Genomic DNA, 18281 nt, shown 5'->3' with positions numbered 1-18281 from the left:
ATTTTGCTATATTTTCCTGAAATATTTAAATAATCATTATTTTTAGAGGATATTTTCTCAGATGCTACCTTTTGAATGTATTTTCAATCTCACATACCCCTGAATGCCTTCATGTAACCCCCATTTGAGAAGCACTGATCTTATCAAAGCTAATCAAAGACCTGTACTGAAAATCATTCCGACTGCCATTTACGTTGACGATTTCACAAAATACATATGCTCTTAATTTGACTTGTTAAAGACACGTTCTGTTTGACTAAAACCATACGGGCGCTCGTTTGTATTACACTGAAAATCAACCTGATTGGTCTGCGTTTATTTTTAGAGCCACCTACATTATCGTGCGGCGGTAGTACACCATGAGAGCACGGCTCCTAAAATATGTACAATGAGTAGTACCTGAGCGAGCGGCAAAAAAAAAAAAAGAAGCGTCTTTATGTGAGCGTCGGCGTCAGACGGCACGGCGAGCACAAAGCGATGTGTTTTGACTAGATTCCATTGGCCTTAGTCCTTCAGACCCGTGACATTTAATCTCTCTAAGACCTCATTTACTCTGTTCACTGGGTAACAACATTCCTCAGATAAACAACAAGCCCCGCTCGGCGAGCTCTTGGCGGGCCGAGGCCAGCGTGAAACCATCCGTGCACACAAAACAGCACCCCTACTATGCGAGTGGGAAAGAGCCAATGTTCTTTTCATATTTTCACTTTGATTCTTACGTCAACGCCGGTTCAGCCTGCGCCGTGTCGGAAAAGGAAAGAACTTGGTTTTGTCGAGTGTGCTTAAGCTTCTTGGCCAGGACAGGTTAGATTACAATTCATATTTGCTATGCAAATCTAAAAGAACATAGTGTGCACCTTCCAAGCTGGAGGCAGGTGTTCTATTTCCTGCCTCCAAGGCCAAGACGGAGCGGAATGTTTGTACTGCAATTTTGTTTTGTCCACAATTGAAAGACAAAAAATGGAGCGCATCAAATAAACTTTTCATACGTGCATATTGTTTTACTTTTGTTCTCCGGCCAACCGAGACATCAACAAATGTCTGGAAACAAGTTGAAAGATGATCACCAAAAGGAAACTCCTGCATAGTTGTCTTTTGTTATTTGCATTCAGCTTCTTGTGGCAGTTTACTTCCAAGGAACTATGTTGATATGAAATGAGGAGCTTCATTTAGACAGGAGTAGTAGCTTTTCCTCAATTGTGAAAGCAGGTACTGTATATGTGTAAAAATAAATAATAATGTGTTTATCAGATAAGAACCCGCAGCTTTATTTCTCATTATTTGAGCTCTGCACTTCTACTCCAGTTCGCCTTATCTGCAGATTTTGTTTTTGTTTGTTCATTTTGGCTAGCCATCAGGAGACAATACTCAGGTAAAGTAAATGTGTGTAACTGTTCAAGGTGTCAATTAATGGAAAAACTATTAAATAAAACTGAAAAAATGTGAATCAATGACTATGCTCATAATTACTTTTAAAAAGTAGTATCATATAAAAGTACGTGATGTGTAAATTATGTATATATATATATATATATATATATATATATATATATATATATATATATATATATATATATATATATATATATATATATATATATATATATATATATATATAAAATCCTTTTTCATTATTTCATTTGAAAAAGAACAAAGCACATTAATCAACATTAAACAATGCAGATGTCCCTGAGTTTGCAAAATTGAGCTAACTTTCATCATCAGTCATTCATATCAGTTAAGCTGACATATAAGCGCACACTAGTAATATACTCTGAGCCTTAATATCAACCTTAAAACAATAAATGCATAGGGACCATCATAGGGATGGTCAGTGATTAAATTTAAAACAGAAAAACACTGCAGCTATCAGCCAGGCCAAAATCGAGTAAGAAAAATAGATTTTAGTGAAAAATACACTAGAGAAATGAACCTTATAAACCTGTATTAGAGTGTAGGACTAGCTGCCATCCAAGACGAACAACCATTTACGATCACAACTAAGGACGATTTAGAGTGTCCAATAAACCTACCACTCATGTTACAGAAATATGGAAGTAAATCAGAGTGCCCAAAGTAGTCCCACATGGGCACAGGGAAAACATGCAAACTTCACACAGGAAGGCAAAAACTGGAAGCGCGCCCACGACTTCCGCATTTTACATATTAAAAGTTCAAGTGGTATCAGTAACTTGGTATCGAACAACGGTTTAGAACCTCACAATTTTCATCTTAATTTTTAGAATAGATTCAACAAGAAAGACAATGTCCCCCTGAAAAATATTCCGTTTATTGAAAAAATTGTACAACTGCATAAATATATATTCATAACTATAAATAATTGAATAACTTTCAAAAAAGCTCCTTTGTTGTTCCCTCTTCGACGGCTCCTGATTCGGATGGAAGCTCATCACCATTGAGTCAACGCGATCCGTTCCGCGTTTTGCAGACTTCCCACGCTTTGGCCCAGCTGGGGTGAGTGGCAGGAGTTGTTTACAGGGCGAGAGACTCCTCTCGCAAGGAAACAGATCGAGGGGGAACCTGACAGAGACAACGAGCGATACAGCCACCGACGGGAACTTTTTACACCCAACCCGTCTTTTATTCTTTTCTTCAAAGGTATTTTCCTCCTCTATGCCCGATTTTGTCTGTGACCAGCGTTGCAGACGAGACGCGTGCGTGCCCCCCCCCCCCCTCCCAACTCCGGCGCCGACGCAGAAAGCTGGTTTGTTTTGGACTAGCTAGCTAGCTTTAGCTACACCCCTCCTCGTCCTCCTCCTTCCTTCCATCGAATAATCTGAGGGAAAAAAAAAACCAGCCAGCGTGCTACGTCTATTCCCCGTTTTCACTCTAAACGTAGCCGTCATTTTTTTCCGCCAAGTGGCACTAGAGATAATTAGCTCCAGTGTTTGCCCTTTTTGGAGGACCCCCCCACCCCCCTTTCCCCCCCAGCGCCGTTTTGGACGTTTTATGGTGTTGGGTGCCGCTGCTGCCTTGGAGGGGGTGAAGGAGTTCACGGGATGGTCGCAGCTCCACATCAGGCACGTTTTTCCTTGCACGTAACTACCCAAAGGGAGTTTGATCTCGCTGGAATGCGCTTGTTACTCCCGTGAAGATACTCAACTCGGAAGACTTTATTTTTTTCCTCGTTTCCTGCGGTTATTAGTCGAAAAGGTTTCATAGTTGGATGTTAGCACGATCTTGGGGAGAACACATGACCGCGGACTGTCGCCTTCACCTATGGAAAATGAACATTTCGACGCAAACGTGTGTCGCCAGAAGCGAAGACCACCGTTTTTAGGGAACACACCCCGAACTCGAGCCAGAGGGGTTTTTGTGTATTACCGGGCCGAAGTGAGGGGCCATCCCTTGAATAAAGTGATCGGTTAACGAACACCTTTTTTTCTAGGGTGTCCACATTGGAGGTTTTTTTTTTTTTTTTTTTGAACGCGTCCTCGGGTTCAAAATGAGACGGAGGACGCTTGAATTGGGAGCACAACTTGTGCTTTGGATCGTTTGCATCATATGCCAGCATGGACTCATTACGGGAGAAAGTAAGTACACGCATTTTCGGGCTTTATTGTTTTATTTGTTTGCGCATTGCTAACAGCCAGACACGTAACCTTGTCTTAGTAAAACACGCATATATTGCGATCAAACAAGTAACAAATTGAAAACATTAAACTTTATTTAAAAAGGTAGCTTACTAGTAAACTTGAAACATACACGTTGATATTAATTAATACAATTGGTAAGTTTTGTTATTCAAACAACGATGAAACATCTACTAACGGTTTCATAATACTACTTTTTATTATCACAGCTATTATGAATTTCTAGATTAGGCAAGGGGTGTCGATATTGACGGCGCATGCGCAGAAGGTTCATTTACCCCCCTTTCTGGTGCGCGTGGCTGCGCGCCAATAATTGCTATTCCTGCGTAAACTTTCGGAGGCATACGACGCCCACCCCCACGCCGTCTGTCGTCCCCACGAAGGCGACCCGTTGAATGCGTCATCCCTAGGGTGGGCCCTCTCCGGTGGGAGCAGCAGGATGCGGCCACCCTGCGCCTCAGATTTGCCCTTCCGTGCACGTTCCCGCAAGAGCCACGACGTAAACACATTACGCACGAGAAGCGGCGGATTATCCACCGTCCCAGGATGAAAACATTTGAGCGCCATAGTGGGAAGCGCCCCCCCCCCCCCCCACGCCAGAGAGGACTTGTCTTGTTGTTTTCATCAATGAATTTGAGTGGTGAAGTTGTTGATCGGAGTATAACGACGTCTAATCAAAAACCGTACGGCGATAGCGTTCATTGTAAAAGATGGCTAATCTTCAACCTATTTATTGGAGCTAAAAATGGGATATTCGTCTTTGTTTTGCTCTCATAAATAACTGTGCAGGGATTCCCAAGATGTTTGCATCCTCCCACTGGAGCTAACATAAGGAGTTAAGAATATGTCCTTGTCTTTAGCATACCATCAACACATAATGCATGTAGTTGTTGTTACACCACATTAGTTTATGATTACAAAATAATTAGCAAATTTGCATAATATCAACTCATTTTTAAGTCACTGTGACGGTCATAAAAAAACACTGATTTGGTTCCTGAAAGTTTTATTAATTATTTTATATTTTTTTAACTTGTCAGTCATCCAAAATATAGTTGATTACAAAAAAAAAAGACTTCTTTTCAGGTAACGGGATAGTCCACTTGCTGTATGAAATAGTCTATAATGACCAAATTAGTTTTCATGTGCAATGAATACTTTAAAAAACATTTTGCCACATGACGTTGACTGAAAATGACATCACGTGCTAAATGTTCAGGTATCGACCAATCACAGCTCGGCTCGTAAATATGATGTGAGCTGTGATTGGTCGTTACCCCAGCCTTGAGAACAGGTGATGTAATTTTCAGTCCTCAGCAAGAGGAGAACATGTTTTTAAAGGAGTTAATTGTACATTAAACTTATTTACTTATCAAATATTTACAGAAAAATATGAACTTTTTAATGCTGAGAGGGCTGAGTAAGTGGACTATTTCTTTAATGCTTTCTGAAAACATTCATAAGTGACTTGGCAATTGTGGCATTCAGGCTAACAAAGTGCCATGCTTCACTCTCACAATCAACAAACCAATACAAATGTAACTGGCCTAGTTTTTGAAATGGTAGCAGAACAATTGAGGAAAGAAAATATTAAAAACTGATTGATCAATAAAGAATGACCAGTGTTGTTAACTTGATTAGTGTGAATATCAAAGTCATTTTTACACAACACTTCAAAGGTTCTTTCAATTCTTTGTGGATTACCATGACCCGGACGGCTGCAAATCAGCAACACAGACAAAAAGAAAAAGCGTAACTTTTAGCAATCACGTTTGCTCTTGATATTGCCACAGTAAGTTACAGTGAACTTAGGCAAATGTTTTTAGACAAACATTTTATTAACATTATTGTAAAATATCCCAAATGTAAAATGCCTTCAGTCACCTTCTGTTATGAATTGGTGCTACAACATTCATTTGACATTGACATTTTGCTCAATAATGATACATTTCTATCAAATGCTCTCTTTGACGTTCTCATTACATTTACAGTTATAGTAAATGATCCAGTGAAATCCCTTGTCTAATGGAAAGTAATTTGAAGTTTATTAAACTGTTTACCTTGTACAGATGTCAAACATACATTGAGCTTTAGGAATGAATAACAAAGTGTGGAAACATTTTCATACTAACAGGCCAGTTGTGTGTGTTTTGTTTAGTTTTGTACATTAAAGGTATTTTTTTTTTGGGGGGGGTTATAACGATTTCTCCCAGGTTATATTTGTCTTTTGAATACTTTACAAAATGAGGCCAACAATCCTCTGTTTATTCATTGTTTATAATTCCTTTTTTGTTAGAAAGTGTCATTTGAAATTTGTCTTTCAAGGCAAATTATTATGGCGCAGGTCTACTAAGCTATGTGGACATTAAGCAGATGTGTACATTTAAGCGATCATGGAAGAAACCACAACAATATGAGTAGCGTTGGCCAGTTTTAGCCAAGTCTCGGTATTTACACTGTACACTGCTTCTTAAAATGGCTGCTTCCTCTGGCCAGGTTCAAAGCAAATGCTGTGGACACTCCACACAGGTCATGTATGCAGACAGCGCAGAGGCCTCTGAAAGGGGTCTTATGAGACCGGGCTACTTGTACCCCTCCTTCCTCATTCTTTCTTTCCCTCTCTCTTTCTGTGTGTCCCTCTAGGGGAGTGGGGTACATGCCATTGGCTGCTTCTGGTGCCTTATTTACTCAATTCTCTGCTTAGTGACCATATTTGGCACTCTTGAGATGTTTACGCTCAAGAGGGTGCTGGGGTCAACAACCAAAATACTCAGAATATGGAGTTCTAAGAATGCTTAGTGCTGAATCTCCCCGATATCTCCACATCGGTTTTGGTGAAGGGGAAATGCAATTGATAACTTTCCTGCATCGTGGCTATTAGCCGGGTCCTAGATAATGGCTCAAATGTTTTTTTTTTTTTTTTTGGCCTGCTGTTTTTAATAGATTTGGATGGACTTGTTTGCCGTAGTTATCAGCAAACAGTTTTCTGAAGTAACTGCTGAGCTGTCTCCTGGCCGAACTTGTGAAAAACAAGTTGTGCAACCAGGAGCCTGGCCCCCTTCTTGTTCCTCTCAGCCTGTTTGAGAGGGCCTGTGTGTGTGTGTGTATTTATGCATGTGATGTTATGTATGTTTTCCACAGCCTGACTTTCTATATCCTCCTCTGCCTGCTTGCAAAACAACGTCCGACAGTTCTCTCGGTGACAACCGCAATCAGTGAAATAACCATCAATGTCTTCGCTGTTTAGATCAACATCAACGTTTGTATTAGCATCGCAATATGTCGCGGATAGACTCTGATACACGTACCTGTGATCAAAAGTCAATATGCAGTTGCGAACTTAATGACAAATTTTAATACAATGGAAATCTCCATATTGTCAACACAGCACAAATAAGCAACTTATGTCAACAAGTTTTATTATGTGGTTGTTTTAATTTGGCTGTTCGCTACATTCATTTGATTTTGACCAAACAAAGCAAATCCTCTGAAGACTGTCTCGTCAAGAGCCTATTGTTGTTTTAATAAAACAAGCGATGACAACTTCGGATAATGGATTCAACATGTTGCGCAGATGATTAACAATAGATGCGCCAATTTCCCTAGGATCCACACGGCTCAAAATCAGAAGAGTATTTTTTATTTTATTTTTAATTAATTGTGACATTTTATTTTTGCTTGTAAAACGCAGAGAAAAACAAATTGGAAACCCGGGCTTACTTGGACATTACCCTTATCTACAAATTGTGAAGCATTAGTTTGAAAATGTTTTTTAAACTCGCTATATATATATATATATATATATATATATATATATATATATATATATATATATATATATGTGTATGTATGTATCTATATATAATTAAAAACAATATATATCTGTATATATTTCAAAAAAATATATGTATATATAATTAAAAAAAACAAAAACAAACAAACAAAAAAAATATATATATATACATATACAATTAAAAAAAAATATATATCATTTTTTGATTGAATAGATGTGCGTGCATGAGTGCGTCAAATTAAATAAAGTTGAAAAGATCACTTTGGAAAATACACGAATCAAATCATCATTCAAATGTAAACATAAAAACAACATAGACATTGCATCATACCTTCTCAATCTGCTGTACAGAATCAAATCATAATGCCTTTGAGTTGGACCGAATTGAATCGTTCCACTTTATCCGTTACTGGCACTTGTTGTTTCGGATGCTCAACAGTCACCGGAATTGTGAAAATCCTGCTGCCCTCACTCAATTCACGTTTTCCGTCTCTCGAAAGGTAAAAAACTTTCAACCAGAATACATCACCAGTTTCCCAGCCCGTTCCCATGTTGCGTTTACGTTGCAATGAGTGTAACAAAACAAAATCACCGGTAGTTATCACCTTATTTGAGTTGGATGTCTAAATACTGCTGCGTTTATGAATGAGGAAGCTGCTTGTCTGGTTTGGAAGCACAGAGAACTGTAGGTGCAGACAAGAAGGAAGTTAGAATATTCTTAATTTGCATGTCGCGGTGTTGACACCGAGCGGCTTGAAAACAGATTAAAAGAAGATGCTACCACCCAAGTGCCTGTGTTAGTTGATGCCGAAGAGCACAGTGGCAATTCCCGACAGTGCGGTGCATATTGCGGAATGTATTTGAAGTGGCCCACCATGCCTGTTGTTTTGTCGGTGTGTATGCCTGTTGTGTGCGCACCAATCAGTATGCGCCCCTGTTACTCGGTGTTGTCTGCTGGATCTCATCTTTTAAAGTGTTCACTTCCAGGCAAAGTATGTTCACTGTGTTTGTGTGTTTGGAAGTGGTGCCTATGCACGAGAACAGTGTGTACCATGACATAGCGCCGCAACCAAACGTAGCAACTGCTGCAAAAGTAGAATGAACATAGCCTGTCCACCTTGGATTGTGCGCACGACAGAAAAGAATTTACGCTCTTCCCTGTTACGTGCGCTTTTCTAGATAGGCTATTTTTGATTAAGAAATGTATATATATTATGGAATATTTTACTACTAAAAGTGAGTATCAGTTCAACGCTCCATTCACATGTCAAGTTTTAGTGTAAAATGATGTATTTCTAAACCTTTTACACCATAAAATCTATTTTGTTGTGGTCTAGATTCAGTCACAGGTGTCGAACTCCGGTCCTAGGGACAGCATCCTGCATGTTTTCCGGATTTCTTTTTCCAACACACCTGAAGAGCTCGAAAATAATCCTATTCATTTGAATCAATCAGTTCGACACCTGTGACTTAATCAATTCACTGATAAACGATTATCAAATAAAAATCTGTTTTTATTATTAAATGGTTGTTAAGAGCCGTTGTTTCATTTCAGTAACTGAGACTAGGTATTAAAAATGTACATCAATCCCTTTCATATTATTTTGTATAATTTTTAAGTTTTTTTTTTTTCTTTTCTAGACAATATCCGTTTAACAACAATAATTAGTTGAAATACTAATCAGGGAGAATGGTTGAATTTTTTCTTATTATTCGATATTTATGATGGAATCAACAGAATAATCGATTGTAAAAATGAACGATAGTGACAACCGAAATCTAATGACATCAAATCCTGGTATTCGTAAAGGTGTCTGATGACTTCTTATGTCTTCTTTGTCTCTACTTGCAACCAGAACTGTCCATCAGAACATCAATGTTGACAACCTTCAAGAATTTCCCAACTACTTGGACATAGGTCAATGGCAAAGGGTTAGCGGTTTGAGACACACTTCTGGAATAACATATAATATTTGCTCAGAAATTTTTTCATTACATGTTCCAATTAATAAATATTGATATTTTCTATTTGAGGACACGTATAATGTTAATGAATCATCAGCAATGATTGAACAAGGTAGCAAAGTGATACATTTCAATATGCAATACTTTTATCTCTGTAAATCTTAGCCAGTGTTGACATTTTCAAATGATCGCTTCTACTTATATTCCTGCGAAATCACAATATCCAATGCCTAATGCGCTATTTTTAGAACAGGCGGCCTACTCACGCGGTTCTTAAGCGCGACCTGGTGCCAGCAGGCGCTCTGGTGGCGACCCCTGCTCTAAAGGAAGTGCGCTGTTGGGGCTCTTTCTTAAACGCTTCCTCCTATGTCCTTATCTTGCCAAGTTTCCTTTTCAACTTCAACTCTTGGCGATTCATTCCCCTTGTTTCTTTGTTTTTTGTAGTTTCACTCTGACCTTGCCACTAGCAACACCAAAAGGGGGTTTCAAATTTTTTTATTTTTATGTTTTCTTAATGACTGAAAAGGCAGATTTGTATGTCTTTTGAACTGTGTGAAGCTGGTCGTGCAAGCGCATTTTGAAACAAAATGGCACGATCGTAAAAGAATTCGAATAATCTGCTACTGAATACGCTCCCAGTTCTTTGGACCACCCGTGGGCAGAAATTGAAGGGGAAATGTTTAAAATTGACTTAGGATTCGCCACTATCTCGCCGTTTCTTCCTTTGGAGTGCTCACATCAAAGGATTCCCGAGTGACCGACCCAACATCGCGTCAAACTGTGAATGAAGGGAGCGGTTACAACATGTACACGTGTCTTTAGAAGCAAGCCTGTTTGTTTTAATTCCGAGCTTATCTGATGCCATCGGGACTCGACTCTCATTCCTCGATGGAGAGCTGTGGCTGTTTATGTAAACCTCTGCTCATTGCACAGAAATGTGGTCTGCTTTGGAGAGCTTTGGGGGGGGCATCTCATCCACACAGGCAAAGCGAGCGCGCCGTTACGCCATGCCGCAACAATCTGATTTGATGGTCCTTGTTGCTGTTTGCTTCAGCCCTGTTATAACCGTTGGTGGCTTTCCGCTGTAAAATCCAAGTAGAGCCATCTCTGCTATGCGCGGATCAGCTAAAGAATCCTTTTGAGGCCGTTGCAGGACCAGACACTTAAAATGTGGCTGTGTCCTAATGTGAGGAATTTTCAAGGCAAACATTTTCTTCCATTTGGATTTCGGGGCTTGTTGCGACTGTATATCCTTTTGCAAGAGATTAGTATGTGGAAGAAAATTGGTAGATAAAGTGGGTTAAAAGTCTAAATCTGTTCAATTTTTCCCATGTCTGTATTTAAGGAAGTAATGGTAAAAAAAGATGATCTCTGGGTGGTTTGATGCCTGCTACTGCTTGTGCTGTTTTTTGTGATTCTTTTCTTGCTTTCAAATGCTTTGGTTTTTGTCTCAACTCAAAGTTAGTAAGTCTACTTACATGAAGCCCTACAAAAATAGGACAATACTGAATAGTGTTTTAAACCAAGAGGCTGACATTCCGAAAGGCCATTTTATGTTAAGCTAGGTCTCAATGATTTATCGTTTATCAAAAGTGGTTACTGATAACTTGATAGTTTTAGCTCCCAATGAATTAATTTTTACAGCTTTAAGTCAAATAAATGAGAGCAATCGCAGAGTTGACATTTTTCTTTTGCATTGTTGAAATATCGGAAATGTAACAATTTATGGCTCCAATAAGTGGTCAGTGCTCATCAGTTGTGTGCAAGAACCATCCATCTCTGGTTTCTCCTCTTGCCATTCACATGCTGTTGTGGGATGGCATTCCACTTGTCATCGTCACAAGTCTGCCAATGTAGTCGTTTTGGACCCCCAAGTTGTGGTCATGCCTAATATAATGGCCAGTCAGTGGAAAAATAAGGATGGCATACTTCATCAAATATATTATTTTCTTACTTTTAAAGCAAAATTTTGTTAGCACACAAATATACAAGTAAGGCGTCTTGTCGAATCACTCAACGTGCACACCTGATTACTTGCACAGGAATACTTGCAATGTGTGTGTGTTTACTGTGCTCTGGATGCCATGTAACTGAACCTGATGCATTCAATTTATTTTGAGGACTGTCATATGACTGAGAAGTGGTCATCTGACGCACAGCTCGACAACACACTCCAACACGCTCACGTACTTCCACATAATTTTGACCTGTATATGATCTTTTAATGGCAATTCAAATGACACAGATTCCATTTTTAAAAATCGTGATTCCTAAAACCGATTCATACCCGATTTTTGGGGATTTGACTTGAGCCTGAATGGCCATGTCGCATTCATCCGACTCGCACGTAATTAACAAGGCAATTAAAAATCCTATACGCAAAACACTAAACTAAAACAACAGGGGAGACCAAGGTCCATCTTGTCTCCGTCTCTCGCTCTCTCACTGTGAGGGAGGGAGACGTTGCTGTTACTACACAAACTGCAATGGGCAAAAACTTCCCCCTTCCCCCTCTCAATTTTCTCTTCAAATATTCTGGCTCCGGTACGATAGCCATTTCAACATCGCCAGGTAAACACTAACGTTAAGCACAGCTTCGGTGTGTGACTTCACCGTGTCCCCAATGCGCTTGCGGGATAGTTTTGTGCCATTTAGCATTCACACACAGGTCGGATACAGGTTGCATTTATTTGGAAATTAAAAAAAGAAAAAGAAAAAGGGATTTTACAAAAATGGGAATTGAGCATTAAGCTCTGCAGTGTGAATCTAGCCATAGTTGTTCTTACTGATCACTTTTTAATTGACTAGGATCATTCGGATGTACTCTTTCAGCCAGGAAAATTGCTACTGTGGTTCTGATGTTCCTTCGTCAATTCAGGCTGGGCAATGAATGAACTTTTGAATATCATTTTAGAAATAGACAATTTGGGAAGAATTGTGAATGGATGGTTTACAAGTTCCGTTTACAAGATCTATTTACAATAGCCACAATCTATTGAATTGCGGCACATAAGCAAATTGAGCCATATTGTGTCAGGTAGCCACAACAGACACACTCCACTTGCGGTGCTTTGATCGTTACAATCTTTCGCTTTGCTATCATGGTGAGCGTTACTTGTTTTTCCACTACATGTACTGCACAGTATCCGTAACAGGTCTGTCTGACCATAAAATGCCGGAGCAGGTTAAATATTGATCTTGCAGTGTCTTTCTTCCTCCATTGTAAATGTGTTATCCCTCGCTAACCACACCCATGCCACGTTCTCCCCCACCCCCCCTTCTGCTGATGGGGTAACAGAGTTCATTGTTATTCACTGATTTGTTTTATTGTTTTTTTTCACACTGCAGATACACTCTGCCTGTACTACACAGGCTCTCACACACACTGCACTTTCAATCCAGTTTGACACGTCCCACCCTCCCTATTTATTTATTTATTTATTTATTTATTTATTTTGGGGAGACATCTAGGACTATATGATGCCAACCACATACTCCTGCGAATGGCTCACAGCAGCGCTCGCTTACGCCGACTTTCTGTTGGTGTCACGTCTCATCTCTGCTGTGTGTTTGTGGAGGCCAAGGGTTTTTGTCCTGACAAACTAGCTTTCAAATTGGTTGCCAAGGTGACAGAAGCTGCCGTGCTGGTCATAGTAGTTTCACGCGCTTTATCCTCAGTGACCTCAGAGCATTTAAGATACTGTGGTGACAAACGGCTCTTAATATAAGCTTTAATATCAGTTTTAACATTAATGAAGGCTTGAGTTATGTGTCCTAACGCTTCTAGAACAATGGACACATTTGACAATAGTACTCAAAGACCTAATGAGATCAGAGTGAAATGGATGACAAGCATCCGGGCCAAAAATATACTTATATTGTTTAGTAAAATCCACTTTGATGCTACTTATAATTGACGAATTATTTTGACGACTTTTGCGTTGGACATTTGGAAAAAAAAGAAGAGTATTCATAAATCAAATAAAAAGTTAACTTCAGGGAATATACAATTTCAGTTAACTTAAAAAAAATGCTGCTGCTCCTAGGAATGCTCTGCACCTTCTAAAATTTTGGAAAAGGGTTTACTCTTAAAATATACAGGAAGTTATTTTCTTTGTTTAAGTTTTCATTGAACTTTTGAAGAAAATGTACAATGCTGCTTTGTCTCACGTGCTAAACTGATGTACATTTAAATTGCTATGGGATTTTCCAACTCACGAAGTAACATCCCCAAAAAAGGCGCCATAAAATTTCCTCAGGGCTCAGTTCTAGGAACTAAGAATGTTCCTTGTTTTCTACAGCACTTACGTGTAGAAAAAAAAAGCAGTACTTACCCCCCAAAGTTTCTTAGAACTATAAAAGTAGAAGACCTCCCACACGAACATGGACAAATATAGACAACTCTCGGGACAACGTTTTGAGACCTTTGAATCATTCAATTTATCAATCCGAGAAAAGCTTGGCCCTTTCAAATAAGCCATAAAAACAAATGAGTGGACACATCTCATGTTTCATCATTGTTACACAAATGTAAAAATGAATAATCCGCTGAATTTTCTGAAAATTGGATTAAATTTCCAGAAAGTATATGTATAGATTGCAATAACAGTTCATGCAGTTTATGACTTTAAAATAATGTAAATGCAATGTTTTTAAAGTATCAGTGGTATCGGTACTTGGTGTTGGTGAGTACTCAAGGGCGCAGCACTTATACTGGTGACAGTACAAATACTACCCAATATCGCAATACGCCTTATCTGTATCGTAATACGCTTTCAAGCTGAAATACCCAGCACAAAAAAAATAAATAAATACCAAATTTATTCACTTTTTTGGGAAAAAACCCCACAAAATATTGCTTAATCGGCAGAACAATTAAATATTAAAATTAATAATTGAAAAATTGCAACTTTAATCTGTTGATTTTTTTTTTTTTTTTGTATTATCAACAAATGATCAAAAATGACATAGCCATCAATGCTGTTAGGCTCACGACGTGTTAGTTTGCCCTTACAAAGCATATATAATCCACTTTTGGTTTTCATACAATACCACTATTAATATGAATGAGATATCTCGCTACTGATATAAGACCGTCATTTGCAAATGTTTGGAGAAAAAAAGCAATAAGAGCAGCTTTCTGCCATTGCTGCCAAAGCATCATTTTTTGTATTTGTAATAGGGTAGTTGGCATGTGTGCATTTGCATCACATGGTTCCAGCTACTGTAACGTTTAACTTGTCAGCAGATTGGATGCTATTGCCGTGACCTGCTTAGCCCTGAAGAAAGATTATTTAAGGACGAGTAAAGATTTCAGCTGCTAATACTGAAGGAATGGCAAGTAACTTCTATCAAGTCTTTCTAATTCAATTACACTTGATCAGAGCCATATTAAACCATGTCTTTCTGATAAATGACCATATAATGAATGCATGTCATGTAACAATATGACTACTGGGTAGGGCCAACGTTTTATCACTTGAAAGGAGTATCGGGAAAGTGCCGTACAAAGATTGAATGGATTGTGACATTTATGTTGTTTGTGCATTGGTTAGTTCAGGTCTGAGCAATGGAAAAAGGTAGTGAGACCAAGGGATATGAAAAGAGCAGCTTGTGCGTGCGTGTGCGTGCGCATGTATGGTTTTCCGGCTGCAACCAGTGAGAGTTGGTGGTCGATCAGCACAGACAAACGGGCCATTAAACTGACCTGGCCCTTGGGCTCTCCATCCCTCCGCCCGCTATCCCCTTGCCGGCTCCCGCTTTTCCGTCTCGGTTTGTCAATTTTCCCAAAAGGCGTATCTTCTTTACCCCCAGCTTTCGCAAGGCTTCTTCACCTTTTCCTCGTTCTTCTTTCGCTTTTCAGTTCATTTCTTCTGCTTGTCTACTTGTCTCGTTACTTCTCTTATTCTTTTGTTACAGTTCCGCTAGACCGTAAACCTGCCAATTCCAAGCAATTCTAATTTGGATCCGTTTCAAATATATAGCGCCCTTTTGTACACTCATGACTTTTTTTTTTTTCATTAAGTCGTCAGGGTTTAAAGCAAATCATTCATGGCAAAAAAAGGAACATGTGTTTCCTTCCAATCTTTCTACTATAACAAAATAATGGCTTGTAACTAACTGACCGATAAAGTTAAAGTAAAAAGTTGGAGTTTTTTTAAATTTCCATGTATTGCTTCTCAGCTACCTTGACTACTAATAATCACTTCTTTATAGGCCCGAGAAATAATTCTAATTAATGTATCTACTTTTAATCTAAATTCCAAACTATTAAAGAGTCGTGCAGTGAAATATTTTCCCTATCTGGATCAACGAGGCGTCTCAATGCAAGTGTTCAAACGTGGAGACCATAGGCTAAGTAGACAGACAGGTTCCAGGCCATAAAACAGGATGGAAGAAGCTGATATGGCAAAGCCATCAGGCCGGCGTAGCCTCGACTGGACTCACGTCGCTCCGGTTTGTGGCTAGCAGCGTCGGTGTGGCCTGGCCTGGCCCTGCAGCTGCTGCCGTGCGGCTGCAAGTCAAACCGGCCAACTGGGACCCGACGGCCTCCCTCTCAGGCCGAGGTTCACCACACCAAGACCGTGCCGCACGCTCCACTCGCTAACGTGGGAAGATGAAAAGAACATCAGATGTTTTCTGTATTACTCACTCTGCGTGAGTAATACACACACATGCGTGCCGCTTTTTGTGTGTGTGTGTGTGTGTGTGTGTGTTGTCTGCCCTTTGGCTGTATTCTAAGCACAGTCTCGCCTGCAGTTGATTACCTGCTCCTGTTTCGAAGCCCTGTGTCTGTGGCCAAATGTGTTGACTATGTCAGGAATGCTGCTCTCTCCCCAACATGTTTTTTTATTCAAAGCGCCACCTGGTTTGGCCGTTTCGTCTAGCAGGGCCAGAATTTTTGAGATTTTTCTCTCCTTGGTTTGCAGGCCCCAAAAGCTGTCCAATTCTGTTTTTTTTTGTTTTTTTTTCCACAGGGGAGTGGAAATAAGCAGCAAACAGTATGTCTTTCCAATCACGTGTTGTTACATCAAACTAACGGATGACAAAGTGTTCCGCCATGCCTAGACTTCTTATTGTGAGGGTTTGAAGCATCCGCGGAAGAAAAAAAAATGGATTGGGGAACTGTGCACCAAGGAAAATGAGACAATGACATCTTATCTGCAACACATATGGATTGAATTCTTTTTCTTTTGTGTGCTTTCTCAGTGTTTGAACAAATGTACAGTGCAATGCAGCATACTGAAAAACAGACAATTCATACACTATGTCATTGAATACATTGTTGAATGAATGTACAATTATCAGCAAGTTGTGCCTAACGATAAGCTTTAATTTTTTTTTTTTTTTTATTGTAACAGTTGGAGAATTTCTGAGAACAGGTTCCTAACCACATCTTGAAATATTTTACACTTGACTTGGCCATGTTTCCTCAAGTTGATCCAGTTCATTTAGATTCACCACATTACATTTCAGATCAGTAAATCCTCTTCAGGCTTGTGTTTCTACTACAGCTCATGATAATTTCATCAGCTGTGTAAATGGCTACATTTATAGAATTAAGTACTTATGTAAACAAGTGAAAGAAAAAAGCAGCAGCTTACACAGTTATGTCTTTTTACGTCGGTGCTCGTGTTTGTTTTGATTTGTTACTGGATTTCCGTTATTTGATTGATTACTCTGTCAGTCAAGCAACATAAAGTTACATAGGCGACTACAACAGCGAATAATAGCTCTCGACTACATCAAGCTGTTCAAAGAAAGTGGCACAACACACGTGAGATATTTTGGGACTGTACAATAGAAATGCACTAAAATGTTAAAACTAACAAACTAAACCAAACTGTACTATAATAAAGAGTATTTTGTTACACTGTGAAACCAAGGCTCAAAATAGTTTTTTTTCCTTCGGGAGCACTGACTTCATTTTGGGACTGAACTCTTAATTCATTCACTACAAAACCGATTAAAATGGATTTTTGACATACATAGCTGTTAATGGGGTAAAATGGGTCTGTGACGTCTTGAGCCTTTAATAGCAGCTAATGAGTTAATTTTGTGGAGCAATTCTATAAGGTCCAGGAACCTTAAAATTGTTCAAATACTTTCAGCTTCTAAAGTGGAAATATAAACTGGTTTCTGTAGTATTCCATGCAAGCAAAATGAATGTGTTGGTTCAGAATTAAACATTTGCAAAAAAAGAAAAAAAATGCCCTTTTTCCTGACTTGGGCCAAACAAGTAACAAACTTAATTCATTGTTTTGCTTTTTCTGCATATTTGGATAAATATTTTATATATATATATATATATATATATATATATATATATATATATATATATATATATATATATATATATATATATATAGTTTTTATTCAAATATTAAACAAATATATAAATAAAAATATAAAATACAATCCAATACAGCAAAAATAATTATAATTGAATTGTACAACACAATCATTACTCCGTTACTAAAATTACTAATAAATTATGGTATTATACCAATTCAAGCCCACAATGTGAATTTTTAATACAAATTGCCATTAGTATTGTTGTTCTGGAATAAGTTTCTATGAAGTAAACTATTGCGATCATCACTACCACCCTTGTTGTTTTCACAACCTGGATTCCAAGGGTCATCCGGGACCTTGTAAATAGTGAGTCATTGTTTTTAAAAACAAGTCTTAATACTAGTCTCCTCTTTCCTCATTTTACTTTGACATTTTATCTCTCTGTCTCCCTCTGTCTGCATCAGTCCTTCCACTCTTTCTTCTGCCACAATCAGAAGGTAGCCAGCGGGACCTGAGCCAAAATCACAGCCGGTACGATTTGGTTTGGACCTCACTCCTGTTGGCTACCTGAAGGCACGGGGTCTGCATGTTGCGCTTTTTTACCCGCTCCAATC

At 38.9% G+C, this 18281-nt stretch overlaps 1 protein-coding gene across 1 annotated transcript in view; it reads left to right on the top strand.

Moving 5' to 3' along the window:
- The first annotated feature begins 2487 nt into the window (after window positions 1-2487).
- Window positions 2488-18281, top strand: part of insrb (insulin receptor b) — a 67935-nt gene continuing 52141 nt past the window's right edge. The window contains exon 1 of the mRNA XM_088426416.1: window positions 2488-3554. Coding sequence (XP_088282542.1) covers window positions 3467-3554 — 88 coding nt within the window. The 5' untranslated portion in view covers window positions 2488-3466. The remainder of the gene's footprint in view (window positions 3555-18281) is intronic.

Source organism: Hippichthys cyanospilos, chromosome 10 (genome assembly GCF_059441005.1).
Source record: "Hippichthys cyanospilos isolate Australia breed blue-spotted pipefish chromosome 10, RoL_Hcya_1.0, whole genome shotgun sequence".
Lineage (NCBI taxonomy): Eukaryota > Metazoa > Chordata > Actinopteri > Syngnathiformes > Syngnathidae > Hippichthys > Hippichthys cyanospilos.
Note: the sequence above shows the minus strand (reverse complement) of the source record. Positions and strands in the feature narration are given on the sequence as shown.